At 35.1% G+C, this 19596-nt stretch overlaps 1 protein-coding gene across 1 annotated transcript in view; it reads right to left on the reverse strand.

Annotated features, from left to right (window-relative positions):
• si:ch211-186j3.6 overlaps positions 1–19596 on the reverse strand; it is a 453204-nt gene that overhangs the window by 167094 nt on the left and 266514 nt on the right. Inside the window, exons 12-15 of the mRNA XM_087261712.1 lie at positions 18397–18564; positions 13228–13477; positions 7597–7724; positions 1114–1300 (exon numbers count right to left, since the gene is read on the reverse strand). Of these exons, the coding sequence (XP_087117838.1) occupies positions 1114–1300; positions 7597–7724; positions 13228–13477; positions 18397–18564 (733 nt within the window). The remainder of the gene's footprint in view (positions 1–1113; positions 1301–7596; positions 7725–13227; positions 13478–18396; positions 18565–19596) is intronic.

A 19596-nucleotide genomic window follows, 5' to 3' on the forward strand; every position in this document is an offset into this window, starting at 1 on the left:
TTATCATTTACATCGTTTTTACCAGCAAGCATCAACTATTAAGAATCAATTTGTGAAGCAATTGCTTTAACTGGTTCAAAGTGTACAAAAATTTTTGTCTCATTTTCGTCCCATCACCACATATCATCATATTGAGAGTAATAAAACTAAAACTTGACTAAATATGGTCTGAATGAGTCTTGAACATTTAAATTATCGTAAGTCTGCAACATGCGCAGACATACTGTATATGACTTAACATGTCGGTGTCACTGAACTATCTGTAGATGAATGGTATTGGATCTAAAACATACCAACATCTTGCATTGCTTGACCTGTATGCAACAGCTTAATAAAGCCAGCAGTAAATAAAAAAGGGTGCATGCCCTTCCAGCTGCAACTCAATATTGGGAAACATTCATATACACTCATTCACACACATACACTACAGACAATTTAGCCTATTTAATTCACCCATAGCACATGTCTTTTGACTTTGGGGGAAACTGAAGCACCCGGAGGAAACTGGACCATCTTGCTGTGAGGCAATAATTTATATATATATATATATATATATATATATATATAGTAGAGTAGAGTAGAGTAGAATAGAAAAGAATAGAACATTATTCTATTTCCTTGCTGCTAACATGCAACTAAACTGTGATCTGCTCTACAGACAGTAGAAAGACCCAGTGCTGTATAATGGCATTCTTGGAAAGCTGTAGGAACTAACTGTTGTGTAAATAAATACATTTATTCCATTTTTCTTGTTTGTACTTCAAAAGGTACATTTACACCAAGGGTGATAAAGTTTTCAATGTAAAATAATAGTAATCCACACCATAACTCTAATAATATAACACACATACGCACAAACATGATATTGTTGGAACAACTTTCAGAAAGGCTTTGTTTTTGTCCACAAGATGAGTACTAACATAACCAATCAGGGTCTATAAAAGAGCAGAAACATTTAAGGCATTCTGCTCATGTTAAATATACCAATATCACGAGCTTGTGTGTTTGTGTGCTAAAATAGTTGTTGTTATAGTGATATTTATAGTTGCCATCTTTGATGTGAATGCACCTAATTTCTTCTTTACATACGTGGCCAAGTAATGCTCAATGTACCTGAATTGGGCTGTCCATGCTTCCCTGGCCTGGCTGATTCCCAGCCATCTACAGACTTCACTTCCAAAAGGTAAGATCCCTTGGTCTCCCGATCAAACACAGCCTCTGTGAAGATGGTGCCCAGCTCAGGATCAATGCGGAAGTACTGAAAGTCTCCGCTTCGGTCGTTCAGTAGAGAGTATGAGATCTAAGACATGACACAAAAAAGGAAAGATGTTAAGAAGAAAGGTTATGTAAAAAAAGCACATTCATAATTACTACTTATCTTTTTTTATGGTTACTGTCTATGTGTATGCGAACGTAAAATATGCAGTTTAAGGAGTACTGCACTTCATTTATTCCCAGGTAATTAATCAATCCTCCCTTTTCCTCAAAACTTCTTCTCCCAGCTGCTCTGACCTGACGGTGAGACCTCCTGTTGCTTGTTCTGCCAGTAATTCCCTTAACGCACATTGGCAATTTCCCAGCAGGTAAAGCTGGAATCAAGGCCATTCAAGTTAAGAATAATGAAGCTAATCTAGATAGCCAAAACCGCTGAATTGATGAAGAGGTGCCAACTGCTGTTTCAACAAGCCCCAAACAACAATTATCAGACAAGCTGCTCTGAACGGCCGCACTAAACCAGCATGATGTGGGTATTAAATGATGCCCTGCCGGCCGCATTAGAGGCGAGAACACAAATAAGAGGCTGAATTAAATGTAAACGGCATAATAAAATGATTGCAGGGGTCAGGTTAATAAAACACGTGGCAAACTCCATCTGGCACAAAAAGGGCTGTGTGTGGGGGACGTTTAAAGAGGAAAAAAAATGACATTAGCATTCACACCCACAAATGATACTCATTATTAAATGTGCTTTTGCATGGCATCTGCAATTTAGAGGACTGTTGAAAAGCTATTCTATAAAGGAGAAGAAAATAAGGCTTTCATTTAAACTTTTTAGATATTCTTAAGATGCATTTTCATCAATCGCAATCACAGGTATACTGAAAAAAAATATTAAAAGATGATTCATTGGATTTACAAAATTTTGTATTGTTTGTATTGTTTGAAAACAATTTATTTGGGCTGAATTTATTCATTAATTTTCTTGTTGGCTTAGTCCCTTTATTAATCTGGGGTTGCCACAGCGGAATGAACCACCAACTTATTCAGCAAGTTTTTACGCAACAGATGCCCTTCCAGCCGCAACCCATCTCTGGGAAACATGCACACACACATTCACACACACACTCATACACTACGGACAATTTAGCCTACCCAATTCACTTGTACCGCATGTCTTTGGACTGTGGGGGAAACCGGAGTACCCGGAGGAAACCCACGCGAACGCAGGGAGAACATGCAAACTCCACACAGAAACACCAACTGAGCCGAGGATTGAACCAGCAACTCAGCAACCTTCTTGCTGTGAGGCGAACGTGCTACCCACTGCACAACTGCGTCGCCTGGGCTGAATTTAAACAAAGTATAATAATAATTTATTTAAATTCAGCCTTGGTGGTTCATACAGCTGTGGCGACCCCTGATTAATAAAGGGACTGAGCCGAAAATAAAATAAATGAATGAATAAATTCTGCTTATATAAAGTGTTTGCAACAGTTTTGCAGAAATCTATCTTTTTTTTCAGTGTATAAACAGGGTGTTTACACAACTTGACAGCTTTCACAGTGTGTAAATGCTCGTGTGGTCAAAAACATTCAAACCACAACAAAAGACCCCTTACTGTCTGACTACAGTTGGGTTCAGATCTTATCATAATTACTGTAATTACGAAACTAGTAAAAGTGTTCATACAACTCATAATTACAATTTGTAAACTGGGACTTTTCTGAGAAGTATGACTTGTACTATGTGACACTGTACCACATGACTGTAGTACATTTATTTTAGCACTATACATTATGTGAGTTGGTGTCATGTTTTAACCGCCATAATTATGAGAATCCAACTATTGAAAAGGATTCACATCCTTGCATCTTCTCACATAACTCGAACATCAAATGTTCTCTCCAAATTTTAGTAATTGCTGAATGCAGCTGCCGACCTAATTCTTAAACACTATGAGACGTGTTGCTGAAATGTGCAAGCTAGATGAGATCAAGCGTTGTCATCTAAAATTTTCAATTTAGGCTTGAATATTAACACAAAAAAGTTCTGAGACTGTCAGACTAGAAATACAGTGGAAAAAAAAATAAGTATTCCGTTTCCAAATGGAATAATAAATATTTCTAAGTAAGTATTGCAAATCACAATTTTTATAAGAAAACATATTTCTAAAGGTGCCGTTGACTTGAAATTTCCCCCCACGTTGGTACCAACCAACGAATTCCATACTGTATATGAAAAGAAAACAAATCTAATTATTTTACCAGTTAAACAGGAAAAATGTCTTGAACACATGAAGAAAGGGAGGTGTAGAAAGGCAGTGAATGCCCAGACAGCAGCTGAAATCTCTTAGTAGTTCTTTAGCAACCCTCTGCACTTTATTATTGTAAATTCTTAATAGCTGCTTCAGTCCAACATCTACATTACTAGAATGATGAAGATGAATCCATGGTGGACATTTCAGCAAGACTATGACCGCAAACACAGCTAAGGAAACTCTCAAATTCTTTCAGAGAAAGAAAACCAAACTGTGTGGAATGGCCCAGCCAATCACCTGACTTAAATCCAATAGAAATTACAAGATATCAGATTTGATAGAAGACGCCCACAGAACCATCAATATTTTCACACTCTGTTTGCGCAAAGTCTGTCCATCACCAAAAAAAGCCTTTTTATATATAGTGTTAAATACGTTTCAATAGTTCAGTACTTTCTCCTTGTGTCATTTCATTGTAATCATATGATAATTTATCAGATTTTTTTTATTTTTATTTAGTATTCTTTTGTTATAATTTTATGTTTGTATTGTTTGGGATTGTTGGGGTTTTGATTCCATACCAACAGCTCCTTTAGAAATATTATTTCCAGAAAAAAAAAAAAAAAAATGTGTGGCGAGACAATCACATGAGACAATCACATTCACTGTAAAATCAAATACTGAATCAACATTTTTTTTTTAAATCCTGAATTAATATTGGAGTTTGGAGCTTTAGGAAGGATGACACCATGGCTAAAGTATTTCTTTTAGACAGGTAATGATATGTTTTAAAAGTCTTTTAGTCACGCAAAGCTTTTGTAGATTGTGTTGTTAATGGGTTATTTGCACAGAAGTGTTGTTTAGCCACTGAAATCTCACAATAAAAGATTGATGTAACTATTCTAAATTCCATAAGGTCCTTTTACAGCATCGATAATGTAAATTATTATTTAGTTTACAAAAAAAATTCAGTAAATAGCACTATTCCGCCTAGCTTGAGGTCCGTTCTTCGTACCTCGCTAAGATGATCTAAGATGATTTGGCAGATCCTGGATCTCTTCATCTTGATAACTGATCTCTCTAATTTCGTTCTTCAAGCAAGTTTGCGAATCAGATTAAAATGTCTGGATGAACTGATCTGAGATCGCTGCATGTTTTGTGAAGGACAGATCTATCGATCCTCAAAATCATGACCAGCAATGAAACGATTAGCTGACGGCACAGCAGCGTAATGACATCATCTGATTAATATTCAATTATCCATGTGAGCAAAATTACATCAAATTAGCAGTAAACAGTTTGTTAAATATGACACATAACAACCTATCACATTTGTTGTGAGCTGCAGGCTTTACACTTTCAAGTGTCAAGAGTATTCATCATATATTTCAATGCATATCAATGTATTTAGTTCTTCATTTAGAAAAGATTTTCTTTATTATAGTAGCCGTTTTTTATCGGTTTAAAGAATAACTGGATGTTTACAAAAGCATTTTGATACTGGTAAAGGTGTCTGCAACTTTTGTGAAGCATCAAATCACCGTCATATTAACTGTCAAAACATGTTTATGACTGCATATGTATTATTCCTTTAAAAAAAGTCACATATTGTGCAATTCTGTTATACACAAATTGTACTAAAGCGATCTAAAAAGTTCATATCAATAAGTTTTCTCTTTGCACCACCAGGTGGCAGTCTTTGTACTTTCATTTCGGAGTGCAGTTAAACATATTGACTATTTTAAGTGTATATGACTACTACTGTAAAAAAATATCAGCATTTGGTACATACTTTCAGTATTTTCTTTGCATAAACTGACTCGATCTAATCCTGTTTATATAAATTGAGCCTGCTCCTTACCAGGTTTGATCTACCAGAGCTGTTGCTATGACAACAACTCTCGGATAAGTTTTGAAGAACAAAACGATCCTGGATCATGTCAAATCGTCAACATCCAAATCCTGCTTACTGAGTAATCCACGTACGAAGAACGGACCCATGCTTTACTGAGGTGAAGTTTGTTTTATATAATAACATTGGGTCATTTCTGAACAATGATTCACTCCCTATATTTTTAAACATGCTACTCTGAATATTCAGACTGAAATACTATGTAAATATGACTTAGTAATAAGTGTAATTTCTGCATCCCACCGGCCAATCACTAACTACATTCCTAACTGGTGAATGACAAGATCTAGTGGGCTGTCTGCTGTCATGTCTGGGTGCACGCTTTTGTGATTTCAGGAGGCGTGGCTTTGGACGGCAGGGGAGGGACTGTATACCAAAGATATTATGCTAACTGGTTAACATTTTGGCAGATCAACTACTGCACCTTTAAGTGTATGTCTAAAGGGGAAATTCCCTGTGTATACACTAGTAAACACTACTGATTTTGGAAGCATGAACTTTTCGTTTATCTTGATAGTTATTGTTGATTTTTACTTAATGTATTTATTTTGTGTTTGTTATTGCTTGTTAGCCTTTGATTATTTTTAATAAATGTTTAAGTTAACTCAATTGCTACATTGGCTAGTTTGTAAAAAAAAAAAATAAATACATAAATAAGGTGGTACGATGGCTCAGTGGTAAGAACTGTTGCCACACAGCAAGAAGGCTGCTGGTTTAAGTCCCATTTGCTGGCATTTCTATGTGGAGTTTGCATGTTCTCCCCATGTTAGTGATGGTAAAATAAAGCTTTCTGAACCAGTGAAGCGCTGGAGTCAATTGTATTGGAAAAAGCTTTCTCAATCAGAGACCTCTTCTGGTTAAAGTGTGGAAGAGCTCTTTATAGTAATAATGTCAAATGTTCACAACTGACTAACTCATTCATGTAGTAATACAATGACAGTAATGTAAACAAATTACTCAATTACTGTGATCTTTACGCATAAGGTATGTTACAATACAGCACCAATGACTGCAGTAAAATCCAAGGTATTCCAAAGAATTTACATTTATCGAATTCCAACTAGTCCTTCACCCACCCACTCGTTCTAAGCGGGGATCGAATCAGTGACTCCTGCATGAGAGGCGAATGCTTTAAGGAGGAGGCTTTGAGAGTTGTGCTTTCGAGCTGCACTCGCCAGCTGGCCTCCGTTAAACACTATACTACGATATGCAGTGGTTTTCTTTAAAAATAGTTGTAAAAAATATGCTAATACACTTTAGTATTGTTCAAAACCTTTTTAGTATAAATTACTATTGAATTTTAGTTTAACTAGTGGTGCGTAAGATCGGTGCAGTGCTTGTATGAACAAACAGTAGAAATGTATGTAATCGACGTCTAATCTCTCGCTGTACACTTTACTAACCCATGAGGGTGTTAAAACCTTTGAATAAAAATTCAAAGCAGTCACGTGGGTATAGGCAAAAATAAAGCTTCGGATGTCACTGATCACGTGATTATTGCAAAACTAATCGAGCTCCAGTATACTGCTTCACTGCGAGATGTATCGTTTTTTGATACATGCTTTGAAGCCACGGCGCACAACATCACATCACTACCCATGTTGGCATGGGTTTCCTCTGGGTGCTCCAAGGTATGGGTGTGTGTGTAAAGGAGGCTTAAAGGGTATCCACTGTGTAAAACATATGCTAAAATAGTTGGCAGTTCATTCCGATGTAGCGACCTCTGAAATAAAGACTAAGCCAAAGGAAAATGAACGAATGAATAAATAAAGAAGAAAATTTTAATTCCTACCCCAATCTTTTGAACAGTAGTGTTGAATAAATGATATACAAAATGATAGAAACTCTGCAAATTGATATATTAAACATACCTTTTTCTCAATGCCTTTATAAGAAATATCTAAACAGAATGTGTGCAGCACAGAATGCTATTATGTACACAATAATGAAACCTAAGCACTGCAGACATGTTCGCCCTTCCAAAACAAGGCTGAGAAAAGGTAGTCAGTTTATCAGAATAAATAAGTGAGTTCTGGAGGTCACAGAATATCATGCTATTCATGCTGAGTTATATCACGAATGTTCTTAGAATTGTATAGATCTTTCCACAGTGAGCACAATAGTCAGTGTAGTAATGTGTGCAGTGTTTACAGGTTTATGCGGAGGCAGATTCAGTGAATAGCTAATTCAACTCAAAATTACATACCTTTCCATTCAGCCCCAGGTCAAGATCATTGGCTGACACTTGGAGAACCAAAGTCCCTATTTCCACCCCTTCCGTCACAGAGGCCTCGTATATGGAGGAGGTGAAGAACGGAACGTTGTCGTTGACATCTGTCAAAAGCAGACGGTCGCAATGTTAATTTAACAAACCAAAACAGCGCCATATCTCTGTGGTCCCTTGTGGGGTATCAGTTATAAAACCCGACAGACAACTGGTATAATATTTCCATCGCTTTTCTTCGGCTGTCACATAAAGAAAGAATATTGCAAGTCTGCTGCACGCTGATATGAATGGAGACTCTCTGCCATTCAAAGAAACGGAATAATGTGGCTTTTGTTACACAGAACAGATGTCGTTTAACAAAACATTATTCACCTGAATCGATGTTTGTGCATTGTTTACAGTCTTAATGCGAAAGTTTGCCCTCGTATATATGCAGATATGCAGAAATATTCTCGGTAGCTTGAGGGAAATTAAAACTCTTCCCAGCAGAAACAAATCGGACTTATCTTAACTCTGACATTACGTCTTATCTAAGCTTATTACGTTAGTGGATTCTGTGTGTTCAAGAGGAAATTAATACCAAGTCTGCTCTCTTGGTAAAAAAAAATAAAATAAAAAAAGTGCTGTTCTCAATACTAGAAGGGACATGAGGACATTGGAATTTAGGGTAAGATCTTTAATGGGTTCAATGATTCCAGACGCTAATCACCATCTGATGCACTTTGAGGTTTTAATTTTCTATCAGCCAAAGCCGTAAACCATGAATTAAACAGGAAGGCCAAATCCATTACGACCTTCTCCCTCCAGCAGTCCCTCATTTCGCTCTGCCTTTCCCTATCTCTCTTTTTCTCTCTCTCTCTTTTAAACCCAGCACCGGCTGTCCTTTTAAAAGCAGCGGTGGTGTAAATAAGTCAAAGGGAACAGAACAAATTAATTATTAGTCTCCAGCTTATGCTGAACAGAGTTTTTCGCCGAGCTGTTAGTCTGCAGATCACGAAACTGATCCTGATCAGGTGCCAGGATCTTCCTTTCAGCTTCAGACACATTAACATAGATCTTGTAAGTACTGTACTGTAACTGTAGCTAGATCAGTGTTAAGGAGCAGTCATAACTGAGGGAGAGCGAGGGATTCAGCCATGAAGAGGGAGTCGGATTAACACTGCGGGGCAAACTCTGTAAATTACACAGGGAAGTGGAGAGACTTCCTGCAGTGGAAGAGATGAACACAGAGGAATACTAAAGTAGAGCCGAACAGACAGGGTGGGATGAAATAAAGCCTATAGGGTGAATTCTGCAATAAAAGTGTGAATGGATTATAAAAAACTAACTGATAAGGACAATGACCTGGATGTGCAAACAGGAAACATATGAAAAGCTGTCAATTTAAATTAAATTAAAGTTAACATAAATAAATTTTCTTGTAAATGGCTTTAATAAGAAATGTGAAAGAATTTAAACGACTTGTAAACAAGCTCGCAAATCAACAGATAGTAGAGATAACATGTAATGTAATGTGAGGTGTGTATTTATATATATATATATATATATATATATATATATATATATATATATATATATATATATATATATATATCATGAGGGGGGTCTCTCCACACCACCACCAGTGTGCAACATCCAAATGGATGATGTGATGGCAGCCACAAGATAACAGCACAAGAACGCTCCCCACACACCAGCTACAGGTGGAGTGGAGAGACAGTAGCCCCTCTTACACATACAGAACTTTGCATAATATTGCCAGTAATTTTCTGGAAAGGTCTGTATGTGTGAACAGGTCCTTTTTGCCGGAATGCTGCGCTGTGTGAACGCAGAAGGAAAATAGCCAGAAAGAGGACGTCTAGACGTCTAGAATGCAAGACGTAAGACATCTACTTTAGCCAATCAGAACATTCAGACGCATTCACATTCGCGCTGATTATGAAAATAAAAGCCTTTGAATATTTTTCCAGAAACATTCAGCTGCTAGATGTTAGTTAGATAATGTTTTATGTTCCGTCTTAATGCCGACTGTGTCAAAAATTATCGATAAAATGCTTATGATAAACCGCTGTTTGTTTACCTTCAAGCTCTGACGCGTGTCTACGTGAAGCAGCCGTTCACACACACATATTATGTACATCTCGACTTGCGACTTTCAACGAAGTTGCTCACAATACTTATCCATCCAGAGTTTGTAATGTAGTCAAATGTTTACATATACAAGCGCAGGCATTTAAATGCCATTTCTGGTTATTGGTGTCAGAATTTACCTCTATTTTGGAATGGATATGTGAATGGTCTTTTCTGGAAAAATTACTACTTTGCCAGTGAGAACTGCTTATTTGAATTTACCAGAAAAGTCGTTTCAGAATTTTTCGGATATTAACCGGTTTTACTTTGTGAAAGGGGCTAGTCATACCGTCAATTCAGTGGATGGAGATGATTAAGAGGCCATGAATTGCCAGATATGCACATATCTGAGTTGATTTAAAGCAGCTCAAATACAAAAGCAAATTGTCCAGTGTAATGTTAACATGTAAGACAAAGATTGTTGCGCTACTGCTCCTAATGTGCTGCTGCTGTATTTCTTTATTTTCACACATAAGAATGGGTACTGTCTGAGAAGTCTACGAAGCTCCAAAACACTGTTGGAAGGCAAAAACAGTAAACATGACTTTGTTCACCTACAGTGTATTTTCTCTCCTGCATCAGATCAGGGTGCATGTTTATGAGGATCAGGTCAACCAGCAAGCATTGTATTGCCCATAGTAAACACACACTGACCTGATGTGAGACATAGATGTTGTTTTTTACTTTTTTTTAACAAAAAAATCTTAGAGCTTCATATAATTATGATTATGGTTTTCGGATGTTGAATGTCTCAGAAACACTGGTGTCTGTGGAGGATGAACCATTGCTCTCAGATTTCATCTAAAATATCATAATGTGTGTTTCAAAGATGAACAAAAGTCTCAGGGAATTGGAAGTTAATTGTAATAAGAATGTATTAATATTTTAATAATGACTATTACCAATTTTTCCAAATATTTACAGAAGATTTAAAAAAGGAAATAAATTTTTAAATAGTTAATATTCTAAGTAAGCTTGTATCATATAGTAAGAAAGTATTGTGCATTTATATACTGTATTAATCATGTATGTCCATAATCATGGGAGGGGAGTCTCTCTACACCTCGATCAGTGTGCAGCATCCACTTGGATGATGTGACGGTGCCACGGGTTAACGGCGCCAGTACTAATATGACAGCAATATATATTTGGGATGATGCAGCATCAGATTTCCATAAATTCTGGTCTTTAAATCTTTATATGATGATGTGGTAGCGCAATGGGTAGCACAAACATTTTAAAGAAAATGTCAGTCAGGTGGGCCTTCAAAAAATTGTTCGAAGAAAAAAGTGGGTCCCGAACTGAAAAAGGTTGAGAACCCCTGCTTTAAACCACTAGTTTTACAGATTTACCAGCAATAATTGTGTAATCATTTAATACATAGCAAAATTTATCATGATATATTCTTCTCTTATATATTTAAGATGGACATGTCAGATTATTTATTTATTTATTTAACATAATTGTTTCATACAACAAAAAAAGGTGTTATGCTGAATGACAATGAAACATTATTTCATCACTGTTTTGACATTTCAGAGCATATTCCATTGACATATTTCATTGGATATGAAAACCAAAATGCTCCATCTCATCTTTGACCCACGTCTCCTTAACTCTGCAATGCAGTGAAAATATCCACTTGAGTCATACTTTATGCATTCTGAGTATAAGAGCAGTGTGTCATGTCAATGCTCCCCTTCAAATCTCATTATAATCAACATAACGTATATAAATAAACTCTGACAGATACAGCAAAGCTATGTTGAGATGTTTCTATACTATGTAATATCTACACCATGTCCTCTAAATTATGCTAATTTAGCTACCAACTGCAAGCAGAGTTGTCCTTCACTGCTTGTAAAGCAAACAAGGTACTTTAGAATCTAATGCGGGTTTAGAGGTTTTCATGGTACAGTATCTTTCTATTCAATCCTTTAATAGGAGCAGAACTCTTCTGACTGAGCTGACTGAGTTAAATGATACTTTAAATGCCCATTTATTGTAAATTTACAACTTTATCTACTGTAAATGCGCATCTACTGTAAATCTACTACATTATCTACCGTAAATGCCCATCTATTGTAAATCTACTACATTATCTACTGTAAATCTACTACATTATCTACCGTAAATGCCCATCTATTGTAAATCTACTACATTATCTACTGTAAATCTACTACATTGTTTACTGTAAATGCCCATCTACTATAAATCTACTAAATTATTTATTGTAAATGCCCATCTATTGTAAATCTACTACATTATCTACTGTAAATGCCGATCTATTGTACATCTACTATATTATCTACTGTAAATCTTCAACATTATCTACTGTAAATGTCCATCTATTGTACATCTACTACATTATCTACTGTAAATGCCCTTCTATTGTAAATCCACTGCATTATCTACTGTAAATCTACAACATTGTCTACTGTAAATGGCCATCTACTGTAAATCTACTACATTACCTACCATAAATTCCCATCTACTGTAAATCAACTACATTTACAATAAATGCCCATGTACTGTAAATCTACTGCATTATCTACCGTAAATGCCCATCTACTGTAAATCTACTGCATTATCTACCGTAAATGCCCATTTACTGTAAATCTACTGCCTTATCTATCGTAAATTTTTATCTACTGTAAATCTGCAGCATTATCTACTGTAAATGCCCAGCTACTGTAAATCTACTACATTATCTACCGTAAATGCCCATCTACTGTAAATCTACTACATTATCTACTGTAAATGCACATCTACTGTAAATCTACTACAATATCTACCGTAAATGCCCATCTACTGTAAATCTACTATCTACCATAAATACCCATCTACTGTAAATCTACTGCATTATCTATCGTAAATGCCCATCTACTGTAAATCTACTACATTATCTACCGTAAATGCCCATCTATTGTAAATCTACTGTCTACCATAAATACCCATCTACTGTAAATCTACTGCATTATCTATCGTAAATACCCATCTACTGTAAATCTACTGCATTATCTATCGTAAATGCCCATCTACTGTAAATCTACTGCATTATCTATCGTAAATGCCCATCTACTGTAAATCTACTGCATTATCTATCGTAAATGCCCATCTACTGTAAATCTACTACATCATCTACCGTAAATGCCCATCTATTGTAAATCTACTACAGTATCTACTGTAAATACCCATCTACTGTAAATCTACTGCATTATCCACTGTAAATGCCCATCTACTGTAAATCTACTGCATTATTTACTGTAAATGCCCATCTACTTTAAATCTACTGCATTATCTACTGTAAATGCCAATCTACTGTAAATCTACTAAATTATCTACTGTAATTCCCATCTGCTGTAAATCTACTGCATTATCTACTGTAAATACCCATCTACTGTAAATCTACTGCATTATCTATAGTAAATGCCCATCTGCTGTAAATCTACTGCATTATCTACTGTAAATGCCCATTACCTGTTATGTTTATATGCACAGTAGTGAAGGCCGCCAGTGGTACAGGAGCCACATTCTGAGCTCGAACCCTGAGCATGAAGTTGCGGGTGGTCTCGTAGTCCAATGGTTCAGCAACTAGTATAGAGGCAGAGCCATCTTCACGATTCGGGGTCAGGTAGAAACGGACAGGCATGTTGCTCTCTGGCACCAATCCATCCTCCAAGTTATAAGTCACCCTCGGGTCACCCAGTGGAGAAGTGGCCTTGATGGTCTAAAAAGGAGGAAAAGTTTAATATTCACATATGCAGTATTATTCAAAAGTACATGGGGTTAGTAAGATTGGAAATAAATTAATGTTCATATTCAGCAAGGATCCATTAAATTGACCAAAAGTAACAGTAATGACTTTTACATTATTTCCAGAAAGAGAGAGAGAAAAAAAAATAGAAATATTAAAAAGGGACTGCTTAAAATTTTTCTGCTACTGAAGATTTGCTGGATTTAGGCATGAGGTTGAGTAAATGGTGACACTTTAGTTTATGGATTAATTCTCACTATTCTCACTCTTTCATCTCACTGGATTATTGTCTTTCTATTAATAAAAAGGGCTTTTGCTTTGTAATTATAAAGCACATATTATGCATGATCTCATTCTACAACCCCAATCCTACTAATCAAATACCTATCCTATCTAAACCTTAACCCAAATATTACCTTATAACTTAAGATAAGTCTTTTGTGTGTCCAGAATGTGTCTGCAAAGCTTCAGCTCAAACACCCATCAAATTATTTATTATATATTTCAAAATATTGGTATTTTCTGCTCTGAACACAATGTAGCTGTTTTTGTTGCCTGTACTTTTATTGCTAGCTCTTCCCGCCCACCGTTCTCACGTTATTATCCACTGCTGTATGGATATCCGTTATGTTAATGTACAAAATAAACGTGATTTAAGGTCCGCGAACTAGGATTACAGTGTCTCCTTTTATAATTGTACTGACATGTGGCTGTGGTGATAAAGTAACAATAAACTGGGATTAAAGTGAGTTCTTTAATAATTGTACTGACGTGTGGTTGTGGTGATAAAGTAAAAATAAAAATTATAAAATTGCTGTAGTTCATTACAAACATGCTCTGTTTTAAAAAAATTGTGAATTTGTAAAACTCTTTCTTGATCACATTTGATGATGACTGATGATCACAGAGCGCTAAACAGATCTTTTATTCCCAATTGATATGATTATATGCATTACTAAGGAGACATGTTAATACGTGCCTGTCAATCAATTCGGTGGGTGGGGAAACTGCACTCCTACGTCACATTGCAGTGGGCCTCGAAATGTGTGGAGTCTGTATCCTATTTTATTGTCAGGAAATTTAAAAAAAGAGACTTATGGTCTTTAGATCACCCCAATATTACTGGGGACACATTATACCTACACACCGTCCTGTTCAAACAGCTTACAAAAAATGATTTTACATTATAGGTGCCCTTTGATGGATTGGTAATAGTGAGATTTGTACCTTAAAAATCTGTGACAGTGTTAATTGGTAATGTGTTAATTCCACATTTTTTGCCTTAAATGTTGTATTTGTCATTAATATTGTCACAAAAATCATGAGATATCGAAAAAAAATATTTTAAATTGAAATGTGGAAGAAATGCCATAAGTAGTTTGCAGAATTAATTTAAAATTGTTTTAAATCAAACTGTGAATCTTGTTAGGACTATGCAATGTTTAGTTTAGTAATCCAAACAAAAAACAAATGATACAATCAACACTGTTCACTGTTCAATTCTGATCAATTCTGCTTAAATAAACAGGCTGATCTTTATCTTCAAGACATTTTCTGTCCTTAGGGTATTTAGTCCCTGTCTTTGAATATGACAATAGTGAATCTCTCTGTTAATGGGGCAACTCTAATGAGTACACCATTACAGATCAATTAAAAAAAAGACTCCATTACTTCCTATAGCAACAAGAACACAATCAACTCTTAAATACAAGATCAATTAAAAGGTGGACAGCAAGAGTTACCTCTGTGCAATGGTCTTTCTTTTATTATATTTATTGTTATTCTGTTTATTTTTGCCCTGTTTATTTGTGCTGCTCTTCATAAAATGCTCATCTGCATTAATAACTGGCTTAATGGCAATAAAAGCATTCCAGGAAATTTTGCAAATAAAAGCTTTCAGTGCATTTTTTATCCAAATGAAGATGGAAAAAATGAGGGAAAAAGCGGGAAAGAAATATCCATAAATTATCCAGTGACTCAGCTATTGGCCGACGTTCTAAATATTGAACATAATGAAGCGGTGTCTTTAAAATTTGAAGCAGAGCATCAGATGATTTATGGCATGGAAAGAGGAGCGCTGCTTGAAGTGGCGAATCTAGAGAACCCAACAGCATCTTACTATTAGTTCAAATAAACCATGTGTGTGTGTGTATGTGTGTGCTTGTGGATGTGTTTTGTGACAAGCTGTGTGAAGACTCTGTGTGGTCGAGCAGAAAGCACAGACTGTCAGTTGTAACCGCCAGTACATGACAGTAAATTCGACAGTGTCTGGGAACTCAAGCCCCTGAAGGAATACCCAGAACCTTATTGTGGGATTAAAACTCATCCACATCCATCATAACACTCCTTCAATGCACACATGAAAGACATGGTCATTAATGGAGTGCCTCACAGGTGTGCCTTGAAGACCACAGTGATAAATCATTCAGCTGATGCTTTATGTTTATTTTGCCTTTTGATTTTAGACCTTTGTTTACAATATTTTTAGCACTGGTGAAATTGCCATTTATTTATATACAGTTAAAGGCAATATTTTTTATCTCTGCTGGGATTTTTGTTTTTATTTCTTAGTTTTTTTAGCTTTTTAAATATTTCTCAAGTTGTTTAAGAGAGTACAACATTTTTCACAGTATTTCCAATATTTTTTTTTCTTCTTAAAAAAAGTTGTATTTGTTTTATTTTTTTCTAGAGTGAAAACAGTTTTACTTTTTTTTTCAAACATTGTAGGGTCAATATTATTTGCCCCCTTAAGCAATATATGTTTTTCATTGCCTACAGAATAAATCATCATTATACAATGACTTGCCTAATTACCCTAACTTGCCTAATTGTCTAATTAACCTAGTTAAACCTTTAAATTGCACTTTAAGCTACATACTAGTATTTTGGAAAAAAAAATCTAGTAAAATATTATATTAGCATGGAAAATATAAAATAAATCAGTTATTAGAAATTATTAATTACGATTTTGTAATGATTGCTGTATGTGGGCAAATGGAGTTACAATAACCAGTCGTGACTACTATTAGTAACTAAACTGTTTAAATAACCTAATTGGCTAGCAGGATGCTTAACAGCACGTTAGCAAGGAGAACATGTGTCCCATACACCACAGGACCCTGAGTGTCTCTGTTGTCAGCAATATGGTAGAATAAGCAAGTAGAAGGCAGCAATGTTAGGTCCCGTTTACGCGACATGTTTACACGACCTGTTTAACAACATTTTTTTACCGGCGTGTTAGAATAAAAATAAACCACGTCCACACTGGCATTTCACCCAGCGTTTCTGAACAACTCTCCGTCCACACTATACTGCTCAAAATGCACATCACGTGACCACACACACACACTCTGGCCTGCACTGCAGCGATGAGAGCTGTGCATGTTAGACGGTTCATCAAGGATCTACCGCTGGATCTAATCCAATTATATTTATTAAATGTGATATTTAATTCATCTTGTCTCTATTCAATGAGATATTCCCCAACTTTGGTCTTTTGAATCTATTAATTGTTCTCAGGTAACGTGTTTTGGCTTAGCGCAAAGATTGCTTGCCTTTATATCCTATAATGAATAAACGTATTGTGCATTATACTTTTATAATGGACATTATTGGTTATTAAAACTGATCAGCAAAAGAGAGATTATGTTTCGTATTTTCAATGAAAATGAAAGGAGGCAGTGATGTTATAGGCTCCATTATGTTATGCAAACAGTGAAGATGATTTTCATATAAATATGTAGCAACACAATGCCTCAACATTTTTGGTGTCTGTTAAGTTGCTAATATCAAAATGAAAATAGGCAGTTCCCTAAATCATGTTTTCATTTTATTGTTAATATAGTGAATCAATGTACCCAGAATGATGTGAATGAGGTTATAAAGTACACAGTTCCCTTTAAAGATTTATCTGTTGTGTCCTCGGGAGTTTGTTTTCCATATCAGTCTGAACTTACAAGGAGAGGGTGCAAGACTGAACTGTGTGTAAGCTACTTATTACTGAGGAAAAGCCCCAATCAGAGAGGCGAATGTCTGCAGCCACACCTCCATTTTCAGATGTCTTCTTTTTCCCCTGTCCACACTGAAACAGAGTAGCACTATTTTAAAATGAAAATGGCCTCTTCAGCATTTACAAAAAGCTCAGTTTTCGGTGCTCGAAAACTCCAGAGTAGAGTAGATGGAAGACGTAACCGTAGCAAAACTTGTGTGTTTTAAAACTAAAACATATAAGTGTAAACAGGGCCTTAGTTAATCATTTTATTCTGAGTTTAGAACATGAACAGCCCTCAACAGGACCATACCAATGGGTGCTTCCTTTACACACCACCCTCATTGATGATGATGACCAATATTTAACAAATAAATGAAATGTTAGGCTTAAATCACAGAGGCCAACTCGAACAAAACTGCTAGCGGGCAGGGAGTTTGGGAGCCCTGCTTTAAATTGTAACTATTTTACAATATTTCCTCTTCACTGTTTTTTATTCAAATACAATCAACCTGTGTAACCATAATGTTATCTTTTTATTTATTAACTATTTATTAATATAAGTCAATAATTAACATTTCTAGAACTCTAGCTAGCTGTGTTTCTATTAGCGGTCAGCACTACTCTGTAAAAATGCTAGGTTCCATAGAATCCATTTGTGTAGGGGCAACATAAAGAAATTAAGTCGACTTATTAGTTCTTACACATTTATGGAATGGACCTAAAACAATCAAGTTGTCCCATACGAACAAACAAACATAACTCATAATAAATATAAGATAATATAATATAACTAATATAATATAAAAAAAATGTTATGCTTCAGCTCAATTTAGATTAGTTTGAAAAATAACTGTAATTAATAATACAAATGTAATTTTCTGAGTGTTTGTTTAGCACATACCACAACTGGAGTGTCTCTGACAGTGTTTTCAGGTATGACCACTTCATATTTGTCCTTCTCCCACTGTGGAGGCTGGTTCTTCACGTTAGTGATGGTGACTGCCAGCTCCACTGAACTACTGCGATTCCCTCCATCTGTAGCAATGATCTGCCTGCTGATGTAGGTCCTCTGGAAACAACACAATTAATTACTAAAATGCCAAATACACAACAGGTAGAAAGTATACTAAGACAAAGAATTGCAGGCTGAACCTCAGAGTGATATATTTGAGCAAAAAAGCCTTATGTACAGTAGCATGAGATATACAAATATACATATATACATACATTCCGAAATTATTGATTATGATTTTACTTTATGATAAAAATCTGTAGAATATCAAGCAAATATAATGTTCCTTTAACATGTTTTTTTTTATTAATATTGTTAATATATCATTATCATTATCATTAAATCATTATCATTATACAATATCATTTTTGACTAGTAATATGCTAATTGCTAACAGCTGAATTAACAAACAGCTATCTACATTTTAACACTCCAGATAATGAAATCGTTGCATTTAAGTTGTGTCCTATCCGAACAAACAATGGAAATCTTATTTATGAATAAAAAAAAAATAATAAAATAATAAAATAAATAAATAAATAAATACACACATGTATGACATATTTAATACATAATGAAATATTTATAAATATAGTTTAAGAAAATTAAAATTAGAATGTATTATTAAAAGGTATATTTTTGTTTTAAAAACTATATTCAAACACATTTAAATTGTTTACAATATTTTAATTTTAACATTATAATAAAATATTTTTTTTAAACAAGTAATATACAGTTGAAGTCAGAATTATTAGTCCTCCTGAATTATTAAATCCTCGTTTATTTTTCCCCAATTACTGTTTAACGAAGAGAAGATTTTTCAACACATATCTAAACATAATAGTTTTTACAACTCATTTCTAAAAATATCTATATTTCTAATATTTATTTTATTTTTGCCATGATAACAGTAAATAATATTTGACTAGATATTTTTCAAGATACATATATACTGCTTAAAATGACATTTAAAAGCTTAACTAGGTTAATTAGTTTAACTAGACAGGTTAGGGAAATTAAGCAAGTATTTGTATAACAATGGTTTGTTCTGTAGACTATCGATAAACAAATTAGCTTAAAGGGGCTAAT

Source organism: Danio rerio, chromosome 7, assembly GCF_052040795.2.
Source record: "Danio rerio strain M-AB ecotype USA chromosome 7, GRCz13ab, whole genome shotgun sequence".
NCBI classification, from domain to species: Eukaryota; Metazoa; Chordata; class Actinopteri; order Cypriniformes; family Danionidae; genus Danio; species Danio rerio.